This window comes from Idiotropiscis lumnitzeri, chromosome 13 (genome assembly GCF_059441095.1).
Source record: "Idiotropiscis lumnitzeri isolate Australia: NSW breed Sydney's pygmy pipehorse chromosome 13, RoL_Ilum_1.0, whole genome shotgun sequence".
Taxonomy (NCBI): domain Eukaryota; kingdom Metazoa; phylum Chordata; class Actinopteri; order Syngnathiformes; family Syngnathidae; genus Idiotropiscis; species Idiotropiscis lumnitzeri.
The window spans coordinates 14,029,734-14,051,271 of NC_142403.1; the positions used below are offsets into that span (position 1 = coordinate 14,029,734).

General features: G+C 42.5%; 2 protein-coding genes across 4 annotated transcripts in view; one reads left to right on the top strand and one right to left on the bottom strand.

The window, feature by feature from the left end:
- The window catches only part of rgl1 (ral guanine nucleotide dissociation stimulator-like 1), a 29,074-nt gene extending 13,522 nt beyond the window's left edge, over positions 1 to 15,552 (top strand). For all 3 annotated transcript variants that reach the window (XM_088313677.1, XM_088313676.1, XM_088313678.1), the window contains 17 exons: positions 4,157 to 4,267; positions 7,039 to 7,247; positions 7,477 to 7,551; positions 7,637 to 7,827; positions 8,037 to 8,161; positions 8,255 to 8,470; positions 8,898 to 9,001; positions 9,090 to 9,174; positions 9,580 to 9,669; positions 9,770 to 9,856; positions 10,954 to 10,986; positions 11,066 to 11,187; positions 12,029 to 12,118; positions 12,886 to 13,066; positions 13,189 to 13,440; positions 14,045 to 14,159; positions 14,245 to 15,552. In XM_088313677.1, coding sequence (XP_088169803.1) covers positions 4,157 to 4,267; positions 7,039 to 7,247; positions 7,477 to 7,551; positions 7,637 to 7,827; positions 8,037 to 8,161; positions 8,255 to 8,470; positions 8,898 to 9,001; positions 9,090 to 9,174; positions 9,580 to 9,669; positions 9,770 to 9,856; positions 10,954 to 10,986; positions 11,066 to 11,187; positions 12,029 to 12,118; positions 12,886 to 13,066; positions 13,189 to 13,440; positions 14,045 to 14,159; positions 14,245 to 14,444 — 2,286 coding nt within the window. In that variant the 3' untranslated portion in view covers positions 14,445 to 15,552. The remainder of the gene's footprint in view (positions 1 to 4,156; positions 4,268 to 7,038; positions 7,248 to 7,476; positions 7,552 to 7,636; positions 7,828 to 8,036; positions 8,162 to 8,254; positions 8,471 to 8,897; positions 9,002 to 9,089; positions 9,175 to 9,579; positions 9,670 to 9,769; positions 9,857 to 10,953; positions 10,987 to 11,065; positions 11,188 to 12,028; positions 12,119 to 12,885; positions 13,067 to 13,188; positions 13,441 to 14,044; positions 14,160 to 14,244) is intronic.
- Positions 15,553 to 17,415: 1,863 nt separating this feature from the next.
- On the bottom strand, positions 17,416 to 21,016 carry abhd17ab (abhydrolase domain containing 17A, depalmitoylase b). The gene is made up of 5 exons (XM_088314036.1): positions 20,499 to 21,016; positions 19,385 to 19,746; positions 18,981 to 19,175; positions 18,442 to 18,621; positions 17,416 to 18,220 (listed from the first exon to the last, which is right to left on the bottom strand). The coding sequence occupies exons 2-5, from the start codon at positions 19,738 to 19,740 to the stop codon at positions 18,007 to 18,009; spliced, it is 945 nt and encodes a 314-aa protein (XP_088170162.1). The 5' UTR covers positions 19,741 to 19,746; positions 20,499 to 21,016; the 3' UTR covers positions 17,416 to 18,006.
- Positions 21,017 to 21,538: the final 522 nt, after the last annotated feature.

The following is a 21,538-nucleotide window of genomic DNA, read 5'->3' on the forward strand; positions in this document are numbered from 1 at the left end:
ACTTGTCCACTTAATCAGAAAACAGGGCACATAGTATGGAAACAGTTATAGCATTTCTTCCATTGCATTGATATCCAAGATGCACGAATATTCTCATTCGTAAAAGACATTGCAGACATTTAGTCAAGTTTTTGGTGTTTAGGCACACTAGTAGCGATATTTTGACGTACATGCTACTAGTAAGGCAAAACTGCACAAGTCATCATGCGCGTTACTTGTAGGGATCGAATTCTTTTTTTTGTGTCTGTGGCAGTTGTCAAGCAGTGCATTGTTTTCCCCCACTTGTAACAAGACGATACGATACGTATCCCGATATAAGAGATGCGATACAATTACCGTGGAATGATTCGGTTTGATCCAGCTTGATTCGATTCGCCTCTGTCAGATAACGTGTGATTCATTGAGTTTGTTGTCCATTTACATGCATATGAACGAACTTGTCACGACTGTCAATGTGACAAAGAGGTACCTCATGAAAGACGAGTTGATGCATATCTTGATATCTTGATTCTGCTTAATTTGATGCACTTGGATTGTCTAAATTACAACTGATTTTCTGATTCCCATCGTTTTTTTTCTTCCACCCCTACATACTGGTATGTCAAAGTTGCCCTAGTGTGGACCTGTCATACAGTTGTGGAAGTAGGTACTAGTTTACGCTTCTTTATCCCGACTAGTGTTACAATTATGTGCACTAGTAGAATGACATTGTCAATGACAAATGTCATTTTTTCCCACTATCAGGGTCACTTTTGGCCTAGTAGAGCACACTTAAAGCTGACCAGGAAACCATTGTGCCACACTACTAGGCCCAATTATTAGTCGTGTCATGTACTAGTGCCCTTTTTAACCAGGATATCAATTAAATGCTCAAACAGCTTTCCATAATGCAGTTTAAAGAACTGGGTCAAGAACTTATAAAAGTCCACATACTAGTGCACTCTTTGCTCTCACTAGTAGGACAACTGAAAGTTACTAGTGCGGTAAATTGTGCACTAGTTGACAAATGCATCCTACAAAATACTACCTGTGGCATTATACATTTTTACTGATAGAAATCGAGCGCTTGACGTACTAGTAGACTAAAAGTAGCACTAGTTGTGGGAAACACAACTAGTAAGTCACCGCCGTTCTGCTAGTGCGCTGATTGTCTTGCTAATGAGGATACTTACTAGTACATAGACATTAAGCTAGATATCAATGATAAGGAATAAATGCTCAAAGGTTTTTCCGTACTCCTCCTCCTACCATACCGCATCTTTTTGTGAGGCGACAGATAACAACCAGGCCTCTGTTTACATGCCCACGGGCTCTTTTGATAAAACATGTGCTCTGTTTACTATTAACTTCGATTAGAATTTAAAAAATACTTGCATTTGGTTTCCATGCAAGCCTCACTGACCAGCAGAGATTTTGGGATCAAAGACACACACGCACACACACACTCAGTGTTTTTGTGCAGCCAGGCCGGGCTTTTTCGGGCTGGGCCAGACCTCCCGTCTATTGTTTTGGGAGTATGCAGACTGCATGACTCATGAGCTGATCCGTCTTTGCAGCTGGACGTAGAGATGTGTTGCTGACCCGTGAACTCGGGGATTGTCCGTCTAACCGTCCAATTGAGCGTCCAACCCCAAAACAGTCCTGCTTTGAAAGAAAAGCACTAGAATCCGGGTATAACTTGCTGGTTTCATTCTCAATTGGCAATCAAATGTCAAAACAATTATATCGTTCAATGTTAGACGCAAAGCAGAAATGTGACATTTTAAAAACAGGCCACTGGACTGAGTTTGAATGTAATATTTAAGAGACTGCAAAAATCTTGAGCTGTTCAACCCTTATGAGCTTGCTCGTTTACCGAACCTACTGGTCACGTGGAAACTAATTGAATATAAATCAAAAGTAAACTATTTTTGTTGTTTTTTTTGCAGAGGATAAAGAATGTTTGCCTTTGATGTTTGTTCTTTCAGCATGATGTTCAAAGGTTTATAAGTACTGTAGCATCAATGCTAGTCGTGTTAGCCCATCTATGGCATTTTGCATTGTGTGTTAACATGAAGCTAGCAGGCCTTCAAAAGGAAAAGTTATTTGGTTACACACATGTAATTTGCTTTTGGCCTTTTTTGCGAGTATGTGTGAGGACTTGGCCTTCATGCTGCATGCGTGGTGTTTGGTTCTGGCCCGTCTCTTGTCGACGCTTCTGTTTTTGTCTCCACATGTTGACGTGTCAGCAGAATTCCCTGCTAGCTTTCAATTCTCTCGTCTCGCCTTGTTTTTTTTTTTTTTGTTTAGTTTTTTTTTAAACGTGTATTGTTATCCATCCCCCCCCCCACTTTGCTTGTTTGTTTATGACCCCGCTTGCGCAGCCGTGAGCGACAAGGTCCTTTCACACTGCCCACCTCTATTGCTCACTTTAAAATGTGTACGGTTTACACCTCCCCAAAGTGTTGACAATTTCCTATATTGACACGTTAAACTGAGTAGAAGACAAACCATGATCCTCAAAATTGATCTCACGGCATTGCTATTAAAAAGAAAAGGCTTACTGATGATTCGGAAGTCGACCGGCAAATTTGCTGATTTCCAATGTATTGTCGGTGGCAAGTAGCTGGAAGCCACGTCAGGTTGGTAACGGTGTGTGCATTTGTTGGTTTATAAGTCAAGGGTACAAACTGTGCCTTGAGGATGCCGCATTGCCTTAGTGACAAGCCAATTTAATGAGAAATCAAACCAGTTGCAATTGTAAAACAAAAAAGGACGACAGTAAACAAAGCCGTGTCATGCAGAGTGGGGAAAAAAACACAATCCGTGGACACCCCTAAAATGTTTGTAAAAATGCTCTTATTCAGACTACTTTACTATTTGACAGCGCTTTTGAACAGGCTGATGTTGACTTTTTATAAACGATGCAAAACACAATCGGCATGAATCAAAAATAAAACTTAGTCAAATAAATCCTTGACCAATTTGGGGTCCTAAATGGTCTCGCGCACACACGCTGCCGGTTGATTTCTACTGGCGCGCTCCCAATAAAAGTCTGATGCAGAGTTGTCGCATCGGGGCTCATTTGGGAGTCTGCGCACATTGCCGTTGTGTCCCCGTCAACCTTTCGTGGCTCCCTGAAGGTTGCGCAGCTCCGGCTTCACCTCCACCGAGACAGGGACGCAGTAAAATAGATGGATGGATGGGAATTAAAGGGAGTGAAGGGGAGGAAGGGAGGAAGGGAGAGAGTCGTAAGGAAGGCCTGGCTTGCTGCAGTGTTGGGGGTTGGGAATTTCTAAATGCTTTACAGCACTTGCGTCCTTCTTAATGTTCAGTACTTACTTTTGGGTTAAGGATGTTTTTTTTTGTTTTTTTTTCCAAATGTGTAGTAAGTAAAAATGCAGTTAGGGAATATCTTTAGAATTGCAAAAAACAAGAGAGAGATATTCACCTGTGCCTTTTAGACAGAGGAGGGAATTTCACGTTTCTGGGTTCAAAGGGATTATAAACAAGGGTTGAAAGGGAGTAGCTTGCTGTGTAAACGGTCAGTTTTGTGGTGGGAAGTAAAGAGAAATGACTCACTTTCATCTCCTTGTCTGCTACCCTAATGATTACACTGGTCACACGTTGTAATTTATTAATTTTTTTTTAATCACTGATTAAAACGTTTCTAGATCAATTTTGTCCTCTGATTCAGAATCCACTATTTTTTATTTTGTGATTCTTCTATGTGGGTACTTGAAGGAACTGCTGGGAGCACGCTAGATTTTAAATAAAACGTACAATCAGGCAAAAATCTTTTCAAAATAATTATTGAGTTAATTAAATGTTTAACTCATTCACTACCAGCCAAGTAAAAAAATGGATTTTTGACGTCTTAAGCCGTCAATGGCAATAAATGCGATAAGGAAAATATATTCCTAAAATTAATATTATGTTCTGTAGGTTATTCAAATTTTAAATGTACATAATTAAGGAAAATGTACAATAATCTTTTCAAAATGCCTTTTTATAAAGTGAGAAGGTGAAGTGGGTTCACCTTCAGCACATTCCCCATCGTTAACCCGCACCTTTAATCAGAACTAAAATGTTACGGCTTCTTCTTGGACTTTGCTGGCTCGCAAAGAAACGGTGAACTCAACCTCTAATGCAGACATTTTTTTTTTCCTGGTCGCAGAGCTCCGTGCAGGACTGGGGGGAGGAAGTGGAGGAAGGAGCCATCTACAATGTGACGCTCAAGAGGGTTCAGATTCAACAAGCGGCCAACAAGGGCGCCAGATGGCTGGGCGTAAGTCCGTGAACACTCTCAATGCACACATATTTATTTACAGTTAAAAAAAAGAAAAAGATGGGTAAATGTAGTCGTGCTGATTCAACTTCTACTACTACAAAAAAAAAAGCGGGCGTGTCCAAGTTGTCCAAGATTTAGCTCCTCTTCTTTTTTCAGTCAACTGCCAGGTAGCGTGTGGTCTCTTTTTTTTTTAGAGTTCATGTATGAATAAATAGGTGCTGTATAACCAGTATTAAAAAGTTTCATCTTGAATAGACATCAAGCAACTTTTATGGATTCCAACCACTTGTGTGGACGTGTTTTCTTCCTTTCGCCTTATTACACGCCGCCACGTAAACTCTAAACGTCAATTTAGGAAATCTAAAGCTGCCAATTCATTGCTGTGGCATTTGGCAATACAATTGCACCTCAGGCTTATTTTGCCACTTTATGACCTTAAAAACGAAATTAAGAAAATAAAACGTCTGATTTTTTTTTTTTTTCTTTTTTCTTTTCGCCTGATATAGATCGTTATCGACTCCAATTTCCGATCACATGATTGAATCGGCACAAGTATTTGCTAATGTTGGTTTATTCTTTTTTTTTTTACATCTATAACTCTATTTAATGTATTTATATTATATTGTGTCTTGATAAGTTCATGGCAGTCCATGCATTTACATATCGTCACTGTCCTGTGAAAAACACATCAAGTATCACATTTGTAATTTTTTCACGTTAACAGGATGCCTTTTTCATTTTGCACTTTCAGTGACAAACCCGCCATGTGAGATGTCATGTGCGGCGGCGGGCACGGAGACGTCCGGTTTTATTGAACGCCTCTCCATTGTTTTCGACGCTCTCGGGTGCGCGTTGGCGCCTCTCCGCTTTGTGTTGTTTTAACATTTGAGTTATAAATCTCCCACTCTGGACTTCACCTTTAGCAGCAGCTTGCACTGACGCCTGTTTCTCTGTCTCTGTCTGTCTTTTAGCCAAAGCATGTGATTTCCTGACTTTCTGAGTTGGCAAGCAAACTGCTCGCCCCCCCTCATCCGTGTGTGTGTGTGTGTGTGTGTCTCTCTCTCTCTCTCTCTCTCTCTCTCTCTCTCTCTCTCTCGCACGCTCTCTCTCTCGCACTCTCGCTCCCCCGAGCCCCCTCCCTTGCAGCAGCAGTTTGATGAAATGTTGCGCCGGTATTAAAAGGCATTAAAGGCTTTTCCTTGAGTTGCGCATTTCGCGGCCGTACGCAAAAAGACACTTCTGTTTCCTTAACGCTGTTGTTTACGCGGCATTGTGACACGCTCAGCTGTATTTTCTGTAAATCGCTGTGAGCTATGTTGGGGATTTTGGCCCCTGAGGTGCGCGGACACACGTCATTCGAGGCATTAACAGTGATGATTGGTTAGCAAAATGTTTATGTACACGAAAAAGTCTTTTTTTTTAATTTTTTTTTTACCTGAAAAGGGAAATGCTTGGCTGTGAGAAGAGAAGTTGCAATAATCAATCACCCCCTAGAATCTTAATTATCTCATTAAGTCCTTCTGTGTACCTTTGCAATTCGATTACTTTTCTAAATTGTTCAGCACTACTTCATGCTGTTTAATGCCACTCCCAGTTGAAGTTACCGTCAAATTCAATATCAAACAATACAATACTACTTTATCTATATCTATATTTGCTCCTAATGAACAATGCTAACTAATCATTTCGACAGTTACGGGGTTATAAAACCCTTTTATCAACGGATATTTGACCACAAATGTTGCATCAACACATGTAGACAGACAATACAACAAGATTTTTATCAGCACAAGTTTCTTTCAAATTCCTGCAGTTTGCTAAGGAGTTGTGAATTTATCATGTGGCAAATTTGGCCGTTGCTGGATGAGCACAAAATTAGGCTAACAGGTGAATTTATGAACGGCGAACCAGAAATAGGTGGGCGTCTCCTGTAGTTGTTTATCATACCATCCCTCTTCTTGGTGCCGTCCGACGTGATTTATGTCTTTACTATTTCTTACCAGTAGTTATTTGCCAGCGAACAAGAGCTTAGCATTCATCCTGCATGCTGCGCAAGTGTTTCAACGCCTATATGCGGGTTGGCTTTGCAAAGTCATTGCAATTGTGCGGTTGATTTTTGCACGTTGAACCCCTGCGCCAGCTCACAGTGACGGATAAGTGTTTTTCTTGACTTGTTATCAGAGTGGAGCGCTGGGGGGGGACTTGGGCCACGGAGAAAGAGGAGGAGGGCTTTGCTGTGATTAAAAGCAGATTGGAACGTTTTCTGCCCTGGCGTGCTAACCTCGCTGAGCTCCCACCCTTCCCCTTGTCTGTGCCACTTCTTCTACTACGTCTACAAGTCCCTCCTAACAGCTTCTCCGTCTCAAGTCACAATAGTAGGACGCATCTGGATAAGTGTGTGTGTGTTGAATGTAGGTCAGGATTGTTCCTCCCTCTTTCTGTTCCGGCATATTTGCTTCTTTTCAATAGAATGATTTAATCTGTTATGCTCCCAAAAATAAACAACGGACGCTACATGGCAAAGGTGACTTGAGTCAGATTCAAGTTGATCATTTCAGGATTTGGCTCTTGGCTAAATTTTTGGAAAGACTCACTCGACTTTGACTTGAAGTACGAGACTTGTATGCTACGATGCGGATCAAAGAGGTCGAAGGTGTGAAGATGGTTACATCCGTTTTTTTTTTTTTTATCATAAAAAACGATGTGATACCTGATCTACACGTTCTCAAATCATACGCATATCTGTTTTTGTGTGTGTTTACGATTAGGCGGAAGGCGACCGCTTGCCTCCCGGCCACACGGTCAGCCAGCTGGAGACCTGCAAGATCCGAAGCATCCGCGCCGGGACGCTGGAGCGTCTGGTGGAGACGCTCCTGACGGCGTTCGGCGACAACGACCTCACTTACACATCCATCTTCCTGTCCACCTACAGAGCCTTCGCCAGCACGCAGACGGTACTGCATCTGCTGCTTGACAGGTACGCCGTCCAGTTTTGAGTCGCCCACGCTATCGTGGAGATTATTCTGTTAAACATAGCAATTGTTTTTTTTTCTTTTGTGTTGGAGGACAATGTTTACAGTGTGTTTAAAAGTTGTCTTTGACTGTTTCAAGTGTGTGTGGCGAATATAGCATTCCTATCTCAGATTGGTGTGGAATGGAACCCGAACATGCGATGACTACTTTTATTTAAACTCTTATTGTTGCAGATATGGAAGCGCAGGAGAAAACGAGCCAGGTGCCAAAAAAAGCCAAGTGTCTGAAACCAATGGCGCCATCAGAAAGTGAGATTTCTTGAAGTTTTGATAAACTTGTCTAGCTCATGTCCCCGTCTGAAAACTAAAAAACGGTCCGTCTCCGTCGCCACAGTGCCTTAACCTCAATCCTGCGTGCCTGGCTGGACCAGTGCCCCGAAGACTTCCGGGAGCCTCCAGACTACCCGTGCCTACACATGCTGATGGACTACCTCCGCAGGGCCCTGCCCGGCTCCGAGGCCCTGCGACGTGCCGAGGGACTGCTGGAGCAGCTGCAGGTCCAGGCCAGCGTGGACGAGCCTGACGGTAGCCTTTGATCAACATGTTCAAAATTTTGCTCCATGATATGATTATCCATCACGATTGCAATTCTCAACAAATGTGTATTATTTCGGAATGCCGCCGTTAGGCTTTAGCCAGCAATTCTCTGCTTTTTAAAAATATTTTGCTTTTTAAAAAATTATTTTTATAAAAAAGTACCAAAATATTTATTTATTTATTTATTTGGTTTTCAGCTGGATTCCATAGCAATAGTTCCTACTGCCTCAGCGAGGAGGATGAAGTCGACTTGGAGGTCCAGGAGGACTTCTTGTCGTTTGAGTCGGACCTGGTGGCCGAGCAGCTGACCTACATGGATGCAGTGAGTGCAAGCAGACCAAACCAAGCACGGAGGAGATTTGTTTTAAAAGGGAAACAGGTGCGGTAACGCTATCCTGTTTTCTTCCGCCTGCAGCTGTTGTTCAAAAAAGTTGTACCGTACCACTGCCTGGGCTCCATTTGGTCCCAGAGGGACAAGAAACACAACAAACACAGCGCCCCCACTGTCCGGGCCACCATCACGCAGTTCAACGCCGTGGCGGCCTGCGTGGTCAGCACCGTGCTGAGGCATCGACAGATCCGGCCGCACGTCAGAGCGAGGGTCATCCAGCGCTGGATTGACATCGCTCAGGTTGGAGCACGGAAACATACTCTCCTTTGGCTCACTTGATGCCTTGCACACCTGGCGCCTGCCTGATTTTATCTGCGGCCCAAAAATCTAAAAAAATAAATAAATATATCAGATGCCACTAATTTTACCTAAAAAAAGTTGTTGCGCACAATATAACACTTTAAAACATTTGATCTTTGAATTTCTCTATTAGAGGTTTATTTTACGTGGAGCTGCAACAAAATAGTGCTTTTAGAGAGCATCAGGAATTATTTAGCAATATTTAATTTATTGTTAATTGAATCCCTAAAAAAAAGCATTATCTTGGAATTTTACATACACCTCTTGTATTTGATCTATTTTGATTGTCTCAGTGTCTTACCCATTTTTGTGGCCAGCAATTTCTCCCCAGAAATGTCAAGAAGTATCCTCGTTTGTGTTCTAACAGGAGTGTCGCATCCGTAAAAATTTCTCCTCCCTGCGAGCCATCGTGTCGGCGCTGCAGTCCAATCCTCTGTACAGGCTGAAGAGAGCGTGGAACTGTGTACACAAGTAAGCCTCCTAACCTAGTTTGAAATCAAACGTGGCAGCCGCTGACGGGCTTTGCGTGTCTGGCTGACTCGTACTTGTTGCTCGACAGAGACAGCATGCAGACGTTTGAGGAACTGTCAGACATCTTTTCCGATCACAACAACTACCTGACTAGCAGAGAGCTGCTCATGAGGGTGAGTGTTCGGCAATAATTGGTAGATGACACCGCCATAGACACAATTTTTTTTTCCTTCAGCACGCCAGCTAGAAAAAGTGTGTTCCCTTCTTTCTGACATCTCTCCATTAGTGCACGTCCGTAGCATTTATATTTGGGGGCTTCTCGGTATATGGAGCATGTCCAATATAAACAGTAATCTTAAATGACCCCCTCAAGGGACTAATAAAGACCTTTTCAAGTCTTCATAAACCCTTTTCTGTTGACTGAGCATTCACTTAGCGTCCGCTCGCCTCCTGCTATAAAGTCGAACATTTTCACTCAAAAGAGAGCCCAGACTCAAACCGCACATTCCCTCAGTCACAAAAGTTGAGAATTTCCATGACCAAAGCTATTTTCTTCCTCCCCCCGATGGCCCCCACAGGAAGGTACTTCAAAGTTTGCCAGTCTGGAGGGTTGTGCCAAGGAGCATCAGAAGCGCACCCACAAGAGACTCCAGCTGCAGAAGGAAATGGTGAGACAAAGGCTGGAAGTTACGGCTAAAACTGGCTTGCTCGGGATATTTTTGAACGCCACGCATTGTTGAAGAAACTAAAATGTGTTTTCTTCCATAGGGAGCCATGCAGGGAACCATACCTTACTTGGGGACCTTTCTGACCGACTTGACCATGCTTGACACGGCACTTCCCGACCTAGTAGAGGTACTCAATTCACTTCCCAAAAAGCGGCAGTTTGGCACTAAAGACAAAAAAAAAAAGTTTCAAGTTGTTTAATGCTGCGCCGAGTTGGCATTTACTCAAATTAAACATAAAATGAAGAGAATGACATGTTGTGTATTGCTTTGGCTAAGAAAGTCCGTTCAGCCGAATGTGAACAAAACACCATAGACGGGCTAACGACTAGCTATAATGGATGTTGCGGTGTTACAACTTTTTAAGCAACAGCTATTTGAAAAACAACACATGTAAACATAAAATATATAATATAATAATGCAGGCATGTATTCTTTATCTTCTGCAAAGAATAACACACATACTAATATACACAGGTTCCTCCAGATCCTGAAAAATTCTTATAAGCCCTTGAATCTAAAATCAAGGCCTTAACCGGCATTGAAAGAACGTCATAAAAAAGCGTTAACATATGTGTTTTTTTTTTTTTAATTTCAAATGGAATTAAAAGTTTTAAGGTTGTGAATTATTTTTTTGTGATCTTTATTTGTTGTATAACCGGGGAAGACAATTGAACATTTCTCAGTTACCTTGCCTTAAGCTGGACTCGAGCATCCCTCTTTTTTTAATTCTTTACATTCAGCTTTTATAACAATGTTCTTAGGCTGTGTTATATTAAAGACTGCTGCTTTTCGTATTACAAAACATATTACAAACACTTTTCTTGACTTTATTGGGGAGGCTGGAATGGATTAATGGGCCCCCCATACATTCCAATGGGAAAAATGAGATGACATTTGAGTTAAGAGCATGGTCACAGAATGAATTTAACACATATCTCAAGGTAACACGAGGAGCAATAATGTGCAGATGTTGATCGTCCGTGTGTTTGTTTTTTTAACTATGAGCGCACACGTTTGCAAGTTTGCACAAGGCTTCACATCAGAGCGTGCGGCGGTTTAAGCCGCCGTCGCAAACTGGGGGCACAATTTTTCCGAGAGCGCGTGTGAGGAATTTGTGGTCAGTCGGTCTGTGTGAGCGGTGCGCCCTAATGTTGTTTGTCTAAGCCGGCTGCTGGCATGTGGCGTGCGGGGGTCCTGACAGCGCGTTCTTTGTGTCCTCCTCAGGGTGGTCTCATCAACTTTGAGAAGAGACGAAGGGTAAGCGCCGCATCGATCGCACCGTCGGCTCCTGGCGTGGAGGACTCCGCAATGACTGAACGGATGTTTAACTTTACAGGAGTTTGAGGTGATGGCTCAGATCAAGTTGCTGCAGTCGGCCTGTAACAGCTACTGCCTGACTCCGGAACAGGTGTTCCTGCGCTGGTTCAAGAGGCAGACTCAGCTCAGTGAGGAGCAAAGGTAATGGAGGCTTTTAATTAAATGCAGCGTCGCTTTGTCGCGGAGGGTTCAATGCATGGACGGACCGTGACGCAGGACAAATATTTTTCGGAATAACGGCAAAAAAATATATACTAATAATGTATTTGCGGTAAAAGAAAAATATTTAAAATACATCCATCCATTATCCAAGCTGCTTATCCTCACAAGGCTTGCGGGGGATGCAGTAGGCGGGTACACCCTGAACTAGATGCCAGCCAATCACAGGGCACACAGAGACCAACAACCATATGCGCCTACAATCTCACCTCGGGCCAATTCAGAGAGTTCCGTTAACCTACCATGCAGGTCTTTGGAACGTGGGAGGAAATACCCGCAGAAAACCCACACAGGCACAGGGAGAACATGCACACAGGAAGGCCGAAGCCGGAATCGAACGCTGCACCTCTGAACTGTGAGGCGTACGTGCTAACCAGTCACCCACCGTTCCGCGCAGTCCACATGTCGTCTTTTGTTTGTCTGCTGCCGTTTGTAGAAAACGGATTGCAGAGGTCTGCGCTTCACAATTAAGGCTGTCCATTGTCACCGGAACACACAAAATATGGCGCTCCTCAAATTTAGTTTTCACTTTCCTTACCAGTTGAGCCTCGCCGGAGGTCTGCTCTCCACGGAGTGCTTTTGTCGTCATCAATTAGACAACAATGAAACTAGTGCATGAGGTCATCGTTGAGTGCTGCTATTGTCCACACACACACACACACAATGTTGTATTCTCCTTGTAGCGCTTTTACACCCCCCACTGATGCATTGTGGCTTCATTGAAGTCCCTTTACGGCGTTAATGAATTCTGTTTCCATCGCAGCTACGCCCTGTCGTGTGAAATCGAAGGCCTCGGCGATAGCAGCCCGACGTCACCCAAGCCCCGAAAAAGTATGGTGAAGAGGCTCAGCCTGTGAGTATATCAGCTCTGGTTTGATCATTAAGCCAGGAAAAAAAATAATAAAACACAACATTAAAAACGGCCAGCAGAGGTCAGCATTGGGTTGCTGAGAGATCAACAAGTATCAGCGGAATGTGAACATGGCAGATCATTGCAAATTTGACTATTACAAGCGGCTTGTGATTGATAAACACGTTTGTCGCCTTAAATCTTCTACAAAGAGTGTCACAATATAGAGAAAAGATGGCGGAGATTATTTAAATTTAAACGTAGAAGCAATGACGTGAAATGCATACATAGAACCGCACACGCGACTCAATACTACTACTGCTACAAAATAACACGGAAATTGTTTATAAAGTTTGTCAAATGTGAAATTGTTCCACTGGTGATTATTTGTAAATGCAGTATTTTGCCATCAAAAACAAAACTATTCAGCTGTTTGGGGAGTTAGTAAAACAAAGATTATTAGCATAAGTCAATTGTGCTCTGAATATCTTCACAAAAATCTTGTTTTCTGAAGTATTTGCAACCAAATACGTGATTTGGGTAAACCCAACCCATGTTTTAATCAAAATAAAGAAAAAACAAACTTTTTTGTGATGAAAGACAAGAGTAATCTTAATTTTCTTTTTTTTTCTGTTTTTTTTTTTCTCTGTTTACATTCTGTGAGCCTTGAAAGATCAGCCACAATGCTCTAAATTCACGGCACTCAACCCTTTTTTTTTAAAAGGCTGGCATTGAAAGAGTTAACAGCACACGGTCAATGTCGTTCCCAGGCTGTTCCTGGGGGCCGACAGCAGCGCGTCCAGTTCTCCCGTGCGAGAGACGCCGCGCTCGCCGCCAACCGGCAGTTCGGGGGAAAGCATGGACTCGGTTAGCGTGTCCTCCAGTGACTCCAGCAGCCCCTCAGACAGCGAGGGACTCACCCCCACGCACGGCGCAGACCCACAGAACAAGGTAGACACCAGAATCTTTGCTGGTCATGGGAAAAAAAAAACTGAGCAATATCAAGGACACATGCTCAAGAGTGAGGTTATGATGCATTAAAAAAAAAAAACATTGCCTTTGTGTGTCTTCAGCTGTTCGAGTCTTCTTCTTGCACTTCGCTCCATTCCATGGACACGGGCTCTTCCACCACCAGCGTTTCCATGACGCCCGTGTCCCCTTCGCTTCCGGGACCGCCGTGCACCCACCGCCGCTCCGTGTCCCTCACGCCCTTGTCGCCCTCGTCCCCCGGCCAAACGCCGGCGTACAACACGCAGGCCCAGGACGCTTGCATCGTCAGAGTCAGTTTGGAGCACGGCAACGGAAACCTCTACAAAAGCATACTGGTAAACGCTTTGGAAAGTTTGAAAAACAAAATTGTACTGCTCTGAGGGGGGGGGGGGGGGGGGGGGGGGTGACAAAATTAATAATAGGTGAATAAGAACAGATATTGTAGACAAAATCTTACCAGAAATAATTTAATTGATTTTTAATTTGAGGAAAATGCAATCAGATTTTGTCAGAAATAAAATTCAGAGTATTACAAGATATATATATATTTTTAACAGAATGAGGTCACAATATTACAGAGAACATAATGTTATGTTTTGGGCAAAAAAGTTATATTGCCAGCATTTCCCGTGAGTATAAAGACGTCACATTGCTAGAAAATTCAAATTACAAAACCATAAATTTATGAGAATAAAGTTCTGTCATGAGCAAAAACTGATGTTGAAGAAAGTCAAAATATTTATTCTCAAAGTACTAATTTTGGGAGAATTAAATTGTCATATTGTGAGCAATGGGCTGTACAGCTCTATAATGAGTGAGAAAATAGAAAGTTAGCAAAAAGGACACACACAAAAAACAAAACACATTGTTGTCTCAGAAACGTCCACTAGCGTAATGCAAACTGGTGACAAATGACATTTTTTTCCCCTTTCTTGACAGCTAACGAGTCAAGACAAGACGAGGGCAGTGATTTCCCGAGCCATGGCCAAACACAACCTGGAGCAGGAACCGGAGGACGGCTACGAGCTGGTGCAGGTCATCTCTGACGACCGAGGTAGTCATTAGAACCCGTCTGATTGATCATCAACATCGAACGTGTTCTAACACTCTACTGTCTTATTTGCCTTTTCCTCCGCCAGAGCTGATCATCCCAGACAACGCCAACGTCTTCTACGCCATGAGCACATCGGCTAACTTTGACTTCCTGCTACGTGTGCGCGGCTCAGCGGCGCGGGGCGGCGTCCCGGTCCAGATGCGTGTGCGCTGCAGCTCCACGCTGCCCCGGACGCACCACCACCGCTCCAGCCTGTCGCTGCGACTCAGCAAAGTCACACTGTGAACGCAACACTACTCTGAAACACAAACTGGATGCCCACAGACGGGGGCAAGACGAAGCCCCCAAAAACATTTGTTCATAATATATCCTAATGTTAGTTCAATTCCATTTTCCATGCGGATGACTGTGGATAAACTAAAATGGCAGGGGCCTGTGACTGACTGCCTGGCTGCTGTGACCAATGACGCCTGTCCAAGCAACACAGAAGAGGAAACAGCGGCCTCGGGTGGCCTCCTTGTCTTACTGCAACTTGCATTTGCACATTGAAGAACAAAAAAGGGGGAGGGGCCTCTCCAAAGCTCCTGAGCACCAACTACAGTATTCTTAGCATCATCTTTATGAATATTAATAATAACATTGTTATTAACATTATTATTGTAGAAAAATCTAGGACCTACAATGCTCATGTTAGTGTGTGTGCGTGTTTGTGAGAGAGAACTGAAAATGGATGGTTTGTGTGAGAGTATATGTGTATACAGAGTAAATGTGAGAGTAATTGAATGTGTAAGAGTGAGATAGATTTACTATGCCAGAGAGTGTGCGCGTGTATATGTGTGAGGGAGTAATTTAGGAGCTGTAAATGTTTTCGAGGGTGTGGGTGATTGTGAGAGTACAGTAATGTGTGAGAGTGCGTTTGTTAGTCTATGTGTGACTTGAATACTTTGTCAGGGTGGGAATGTGAAAGTGGCTGTATACAAGTAAGAGTGTGAATGCATGAGCTTAGTACTGTGAGAGAGGAAGAATGACAGTTGAGTGAGTGAATGCGTGCAATGAAATCTGTAAGTGCGCTTTAGTGAGGGAGTTGAGCGGGAGGTTGAATATATAAGTGTGAATGTGAGAGAGTAATTGAGTTTGTCCGAGTGAATGTTTTAGCAAGAGTGCGTCTGAATATAGTACATTGTGTAAGAGTGTCAGTGCCTGTGAGTGTGTTGAGAGTGTTTGTGAGAGAGGAGCTGCAGGACGAATGGCCGTCGTGCCGTCTGATTGGTTGTTCTCGAGTGTCCTTGCTTTTGGTTGGTCCCGTCACGTGTGAAATAAACCACACAGCGTTGCACTTGTCACTTGGCCTGAGATGCCAATGGGATGTGAATACACAAACGTGAAAATGTCAGTGTTGCTTTTTCTATCTTTCTTTTGTATTAAGCCAGTTAACGGGCAGCCTGACGGAAGATCTTAAGCGTCATGAATTCAGGAAAAAGAAGAAATGGGGGAGAAAAAAAATTGACCAAATGTAATGCCTTTGCAAAACTTCCACAGCAGCACTCATCAAACTGTGACGGACGCGCCAAAAAAATCAATCAAATTCCATCAATTAAAAAAAAAAAGTTCTGGGGAGGAAATGCTTGAACATTTGATTCAAGTCACGTGGCAAAAAGTGCATATTATGAAAAGAAAAGATGTATTATTGCTTAAAAAAATATCAAAATGTGTGTAGAATTTGTTTATCCAGCAATAATTTTATTATTAGGAAAATCGGAATATTATATTTTTTTTTACATGAAGAGTTTTGGTTTCTCAAAGGGGCATATTACATGGAGGAAATGTTGAAATATTTCCAAAATTAAATTAGAATTTATATTAAAAAAAAAGAATAGAACAAAACGTATATTTTTTCTTATACCAAAAGAAGTCATTATCTAGAAAAAAATAAGCCACCACCTCAAAACAATACATCCCCTACTCTCATTTCCTAAATCTGATTTTCTTGAATTTTGACCTGGCCAGGCGCATAAAAGAAGTTTTTTTTTCGAGCTGCTATGCCTCACTGCAAAGTGTTGCTGTGGAGGGAAAAGATCAATTGAAAAATTCCAGTGTAACGTATTTGGGATGACGATACGACTCGTTAATGGATGACGAGTGCAAACATTCTGGCGTCAAGGTCAACTCAGTCGGCTTTGAGGTCCGTGCAACACTTGGATGCAAAATCAAATTGTTCATTGCCAAAGATGCTTCCTCCTCCACATGAACAAATAAATTATTCAATATCAATATTAAACATGCTTTTGTTTAGTTCTTTTTCTCTTATTGTCAGTCCTTGTGATGGCCTACGGCAGCGGTATATGAAAAATGTCCCATTTAAAATATAAAACCCTAAGCCTACATTGAAACCCTAACCCCAGTTTGAAACACTACTTTGAAACCCTAACCCTAGTTTGAAACCCTAATTTGAAAGCCTAACTCTACGTCACATTTTTGATGTCGTGGGTGGTCTTTAGAAGCAAGTAAGTTTACTCGTGGTGTCATTGCAAATAAGAAGACAGGACCAAAAAAAGCTTTATCGTCTTATTTTATTAAACTTTAACTTTCCTCCTTCATGTTGGAAAGCTGACACAATAGAATCAAGAGCCAAACCAAAAGAATCAAGCTAATCAAGTTAGTGGGTAAGTTAAGAACACAACTTTGGTTCATACAGAGTAAAAGCCCCCAAAAATGTACAAGAGTGGTTAGCACCTATTGTGAAAAAACAAAGCAGTACAATCAAAACTTGCTGATGGTGGACAATATGATACAGAAATACCGATTAAAGTTTTTTCATTCATACTCGGAAATTAAGTCAAACAAGTTTGACTAGAATGAAAATATTTTTTTGGTTTGATGGCCATCGAAGACAAAAAAAGACTCAAAAACAAAAAGGTTTTGAGGTAGAGTGGTGATTCCCAACCATCATGTACCGCAGAAAGTCAGAAAATTATCTTCATTACAAATCATCTCTCAATGCCAGTGAAGTACAGTAACAGGCATTCATTTCGATTTTCTTTTACTTGTGGTAGAAGATGCAATTACCGCAACTTACTAACCAGCATGTTGTCATTCATAAAACAAGAATAGCTTTCATTAAACTTGTGAGTGAATCGAGAGCATTCTTATTTTATTCGTCAAACTTTTTTTTTTTCCGCATGTAAAATATGCACCTTGGCTCAAGTAAAGGTTGGGACGCTCTCAAGTCTTTTGCATTTATCTGCTGACTAAAAAAAACAAGGAACACCTGAGCAAGGACCATATTCATCATTTTACAAAACAACTCTTTAAAAAGTTATTTCTAGTCATTAAAATCCCTTTTAAAAATGAAAAGAAAAATTAAATAAAAAAATATGATACCTTGACTTACGAGGCTAATTTGTTTGGAGTAAATTGAATAACATCAAATCATTTTTCCCCATTGAAATGAATTGAATTCATAAATTGAATAAACTTAAATTTTTTAAATTAATTAACTACATTCTTTTTTTTTGTTACATTTTCAGTTGAAAAAAAAACCGCATTGTAAATAATACAAAAAATATATACACACAACTTCACACCATTACTGCATGAACTGTAGTTTTCCGTGTTGGATACGTGCATTTAAAGGGAAGGGCCTTGCGTGTGAGCACCTGGGCGTGAGTAGAGCAGCTCTTTGAGTGTGTGATTATTTTGTATTTGGTGTATTAAAGTAGAGGCAAATCTAAAGGGAAACATGTTTTTTTTTTTAATTTACAAAAAAATAAATCGACCAATTGACAACCTGGTAAATCAAGGCGGCGGCATCGTTCCTTTTGCAGCACGAGCTGATGATGGGGCAGCCTCAGGCGAGCTCGTGTCCGATGAAACGTCGCAGGCGCTCCAGGTACTGTGAGTAGAGTTCGATGTCGTTGTGACCAGCCCCCTCCACCCACAACGGCTCCACAGCCTTGGGGCACAGCTCGAAGAGCGTCAGGCCATGCGAGAAGTCGATCACCTCGTCCTCTGTGCCGTGGATGACAAGCACGGGCGACGTGATCTTGGACACTTTCTCGATGCTGCCGAAAACACACGGCGCAGTTTTTGGTTCATGCTTGAATTCATTGGACATCAAGACCATCCCGACTAGTCGTTGGTTGCGGAGGATAAAGTGTCGTTCAAGTGTTGGTTTACATGTCTTGTTCAAATATCAGTTCTTAAATGGTTCGGACTGCAATATTCAGGCATACGTGCTTTAATAACCCTGCAAAAACGTGGGCGAGCGCCCGGTGAGACTCACTTGGGGAATGCATCGAAACAGTACGTCTTCTTGGTGTCGGGGAAGGCCACCCTCATGCCCGACGTGAGCGGAGAGTGGAGGACCACGGCGGCGCACTCGTAACGGGACGCCAGGTCCACGGTGGGAACCGTGCCGATACTCTGGCCGTACAGGATGATACTCTCGGGGCTCACGCCGTACCTAAGAGGAAACACGCATGTGATGCCGACACCTACGCTGGATATAACAATCAAAAGTCTACACACCCCCGGTCAATGCGGAACATCAGGCTTCTGCTAGAAGCAAAATAAATGTCTTGAAAAGCCTACTAAAACAGCTGGGCTTCATTTGAAGTTAATAAAAAGCATTTTTAATGGTGGCAGGTGTGCTTTGTGATTGCGAAGGCACTTGGCAGATTCAATTGACAAAAAAAAAAAAAAACGGTAACAAAAAAGGCTACAAAAATAAATTGCTTGAATGAACTCAATACAATTTCAATTGAGCAAATAATCGATTTTGTGTCGGTAAATGTCGCCTGAGTGCTTCTGACGGTGAATTACCCAGTGCGGAGGGTGTGCCAGGCGGCGTCGATGTCGGCGTAGAGGTCCTTCTCGGTGGGTTTGCCCGTACTGACGCCGTAGCCCGAGTAGTCGTAGGAGAAGACGTTACAGTTGATGCGCGTGCCCAGGCCGATGTAGAAGCTGCTCATCTGGCCGAGGTCCACCGCGTTGCCGTGGGAAAACAGCACGGTGAATCTGAAAGCCGACGCGCACACAAAATGGCGAACACTAGTTATAAAACGTGACATGAGGTATAGAAATTGGTCGATTTTTTTTCTTCTTCTTTTTCCTCAAGAGTTAATATTGGCCAGCCGATGAATCAGTCTGACCTTAATAGAAATGGTTCAATAAAAGCGGTGCAAACCTGGTTTAAAATGATTCGGCAAGGGTTTGGTTGAACACACCTGGAATTAGGAACACAGCGGATGTACATGCAGCCAATTTTGTTCCCCCGGCTGGACTGCGCCAACGTGACCTCCACATTGTCCAGCTCCCGCTGCGTGTACTGGAACTCGGCACGCTCCGTCAGGTGGAGCTTCCATCTAGTCTCCGACGAGGGAGGCGGCGCATTCCCGCCTCCGCGAGTGTGGAGGCTGGACGTCCTGCCCGACACTGACACCGCGCCCGAGCTCGTCTCCGGATCCGGGATGAAGGCGTACGTCGGCTCCGGCGGCAGGAAGGCCAGCTTGGCGGCGATGCGGCTGGGGCACGGCGGGCAGCAGAAGAGGCCGCACAGTTCGCTGATGGAGAGGCCATTCATCCTTCACTATGGAGAAACATCATTGGAACGCATCAACTTCAAATTTCACATGTCATGGATTTTTCAGGATTCGAGAGTGTATCGCACTCGAACAGATCTGGGCCTGCACTGGGTAGCCGCATTCTTCGCGTTCAGAACCAAAACAAGAGCGATCTGTACTAAACTGACCTTGCCATGGAGCAAAGCAAACAAATATGCATTCATGGTTTTTGCTACAGTTACTAAATTATCTTTATTCACTGGGGAGTTATGGGTCACGCTTATCGAAAAACTTACTAAACAACACGTTGAAAACTTTCCTATGGAAATTTATTGCCCACAATTTCAAATTTGTCTTTGACCCACAAGTAGTGTATAAAAAGGACAATCATGAACTAAAAGAAAATAGTGAGGTATTGGATAGTGATGTCTGTATTCAAGATATTTTATTAGCGGCACAAATAATAATAATTTAGCTTATTTGGCACGATACAAAACAATCTCGAAGTAGTAGTAGAAAGAAATAGTGATGGGAAATAACCAAATAGAAAGACTTAATTCCTGTACTAAAATTTTACAGATACAGTGAGGGTGAGAATAAAAATATAAAGCCATCTCTCTTTGAATGTAATAATCTGCATTAGAAAAAAAACGGCCGATGCTCAAGTATAACTAAGGTAAAAATCTACTAAGTACAGGCAAGAGGTATTTGTGTTTTAATGAAAGCCTACTACATGTCACTTGAATTCACATGCAAATGGGCAGAAATGTGGACTTACCAGTTTAGTGGAGTCTTGAAGCAGACTGATGATGATATGCTGAAACAAAAGACGTCGCCTTCGTGGAAATAATTATTCACCACATAACTTAGTCTCAAGTCCTGCTGCTCTCGTCCATTTTGTTGAGAGACAAATATGGGGACTAAGAGAGGGATTCCAGGAGTCAAGTAGAAATGTTTCAAGTTTGTAAAAAGAAAGCAGCGTAATGTTTGGCTCCTGTGCGACAATGACGTCACAGTGGAGTCCAGATAATGCTGATTTGTTGTCCTCGTGCCAGCTAACGCTAACCGAGCTCAGGGCTAAGTGGCAAGAAAGACGACGGTTTACTGGTTTAAAACGAACAAACGAAAAATGTTTCCTAAGGAGACAAAACAGGGCAAAATGAGGCAGGAATTCGGTTTCCAAAGCGTGTCATTGTGTATTGGTAAAGGTCCATGCAACGCCGGTTTGAATTCGGGTTTTTAATCCATATTCGTCCGTTCCGTGTTGTGTTTTGCCAGGTTTGCCGCATCCGGAAATGACAGCTGACCGGATGTGACGTAACGTTTCACGGGACATTTAAGGCAAACCGACTAAGCAGATTGCGTGACGAAAACGCATTAAAAAAATGTCATAAGATATATAAATAAATGGAGAAAGACCACTTTAAAGTGATGTAATTCATGCTCATTTTGAAATCTTATAAGTCGAATTTTATTTGTAGTCAATTAATAATTTCAAGAGTTAAATATATAAAAACGTTAAAACGTTTATTTTATTGTACTGTTTTACGTCAATTAACACATTTACCTAAATGAATACAGATATGAATAATAAAACTTGAATAATGCAATTCCCAGCACGCTTGATAATGTAAAGTATGCAGTTATGTAATGTGTGGTAACTGCAGAACCTGAAATATATATATTATACATATATCAACTTTCCAAGGAACTTAGAACACATACGACATGCAAAACCACAAAAACATTGTGACTGCAACAACGCAACGTGGCCACTAGATGACAGTGTTACACTGCTAACATCTTGCTGTCTTCAAT

What these genes read in the sequence shown, in the direction of transcription:
- abhd17ab (XM_088314036.1), bottom strand. Translation starts at nt 19,740, where the DNA reads ATGAATGGCCTCTCCATCAGCGAACTGTGCGGCCTCTTCTGCTGCCCG. An exon ending in CGCTGTGTTCCTAATTCCAG is followed by an intron (nt 19,176 to 19,384) that starts GTGTGTTCAACC and finishes GTCGGCTTTCAG; the next exon opens with ATTCACCGTGCTGTTTTCCC. An exon ending in TGTTTCGATGCATTCCCCAA is followed by an intron (nt 18,221 to 18,441) that starts GTGAGTCTCACC and finishes TGTTTTCGGCAG; the next exon opens with CATCGAGAAAGTGTCCAAGA.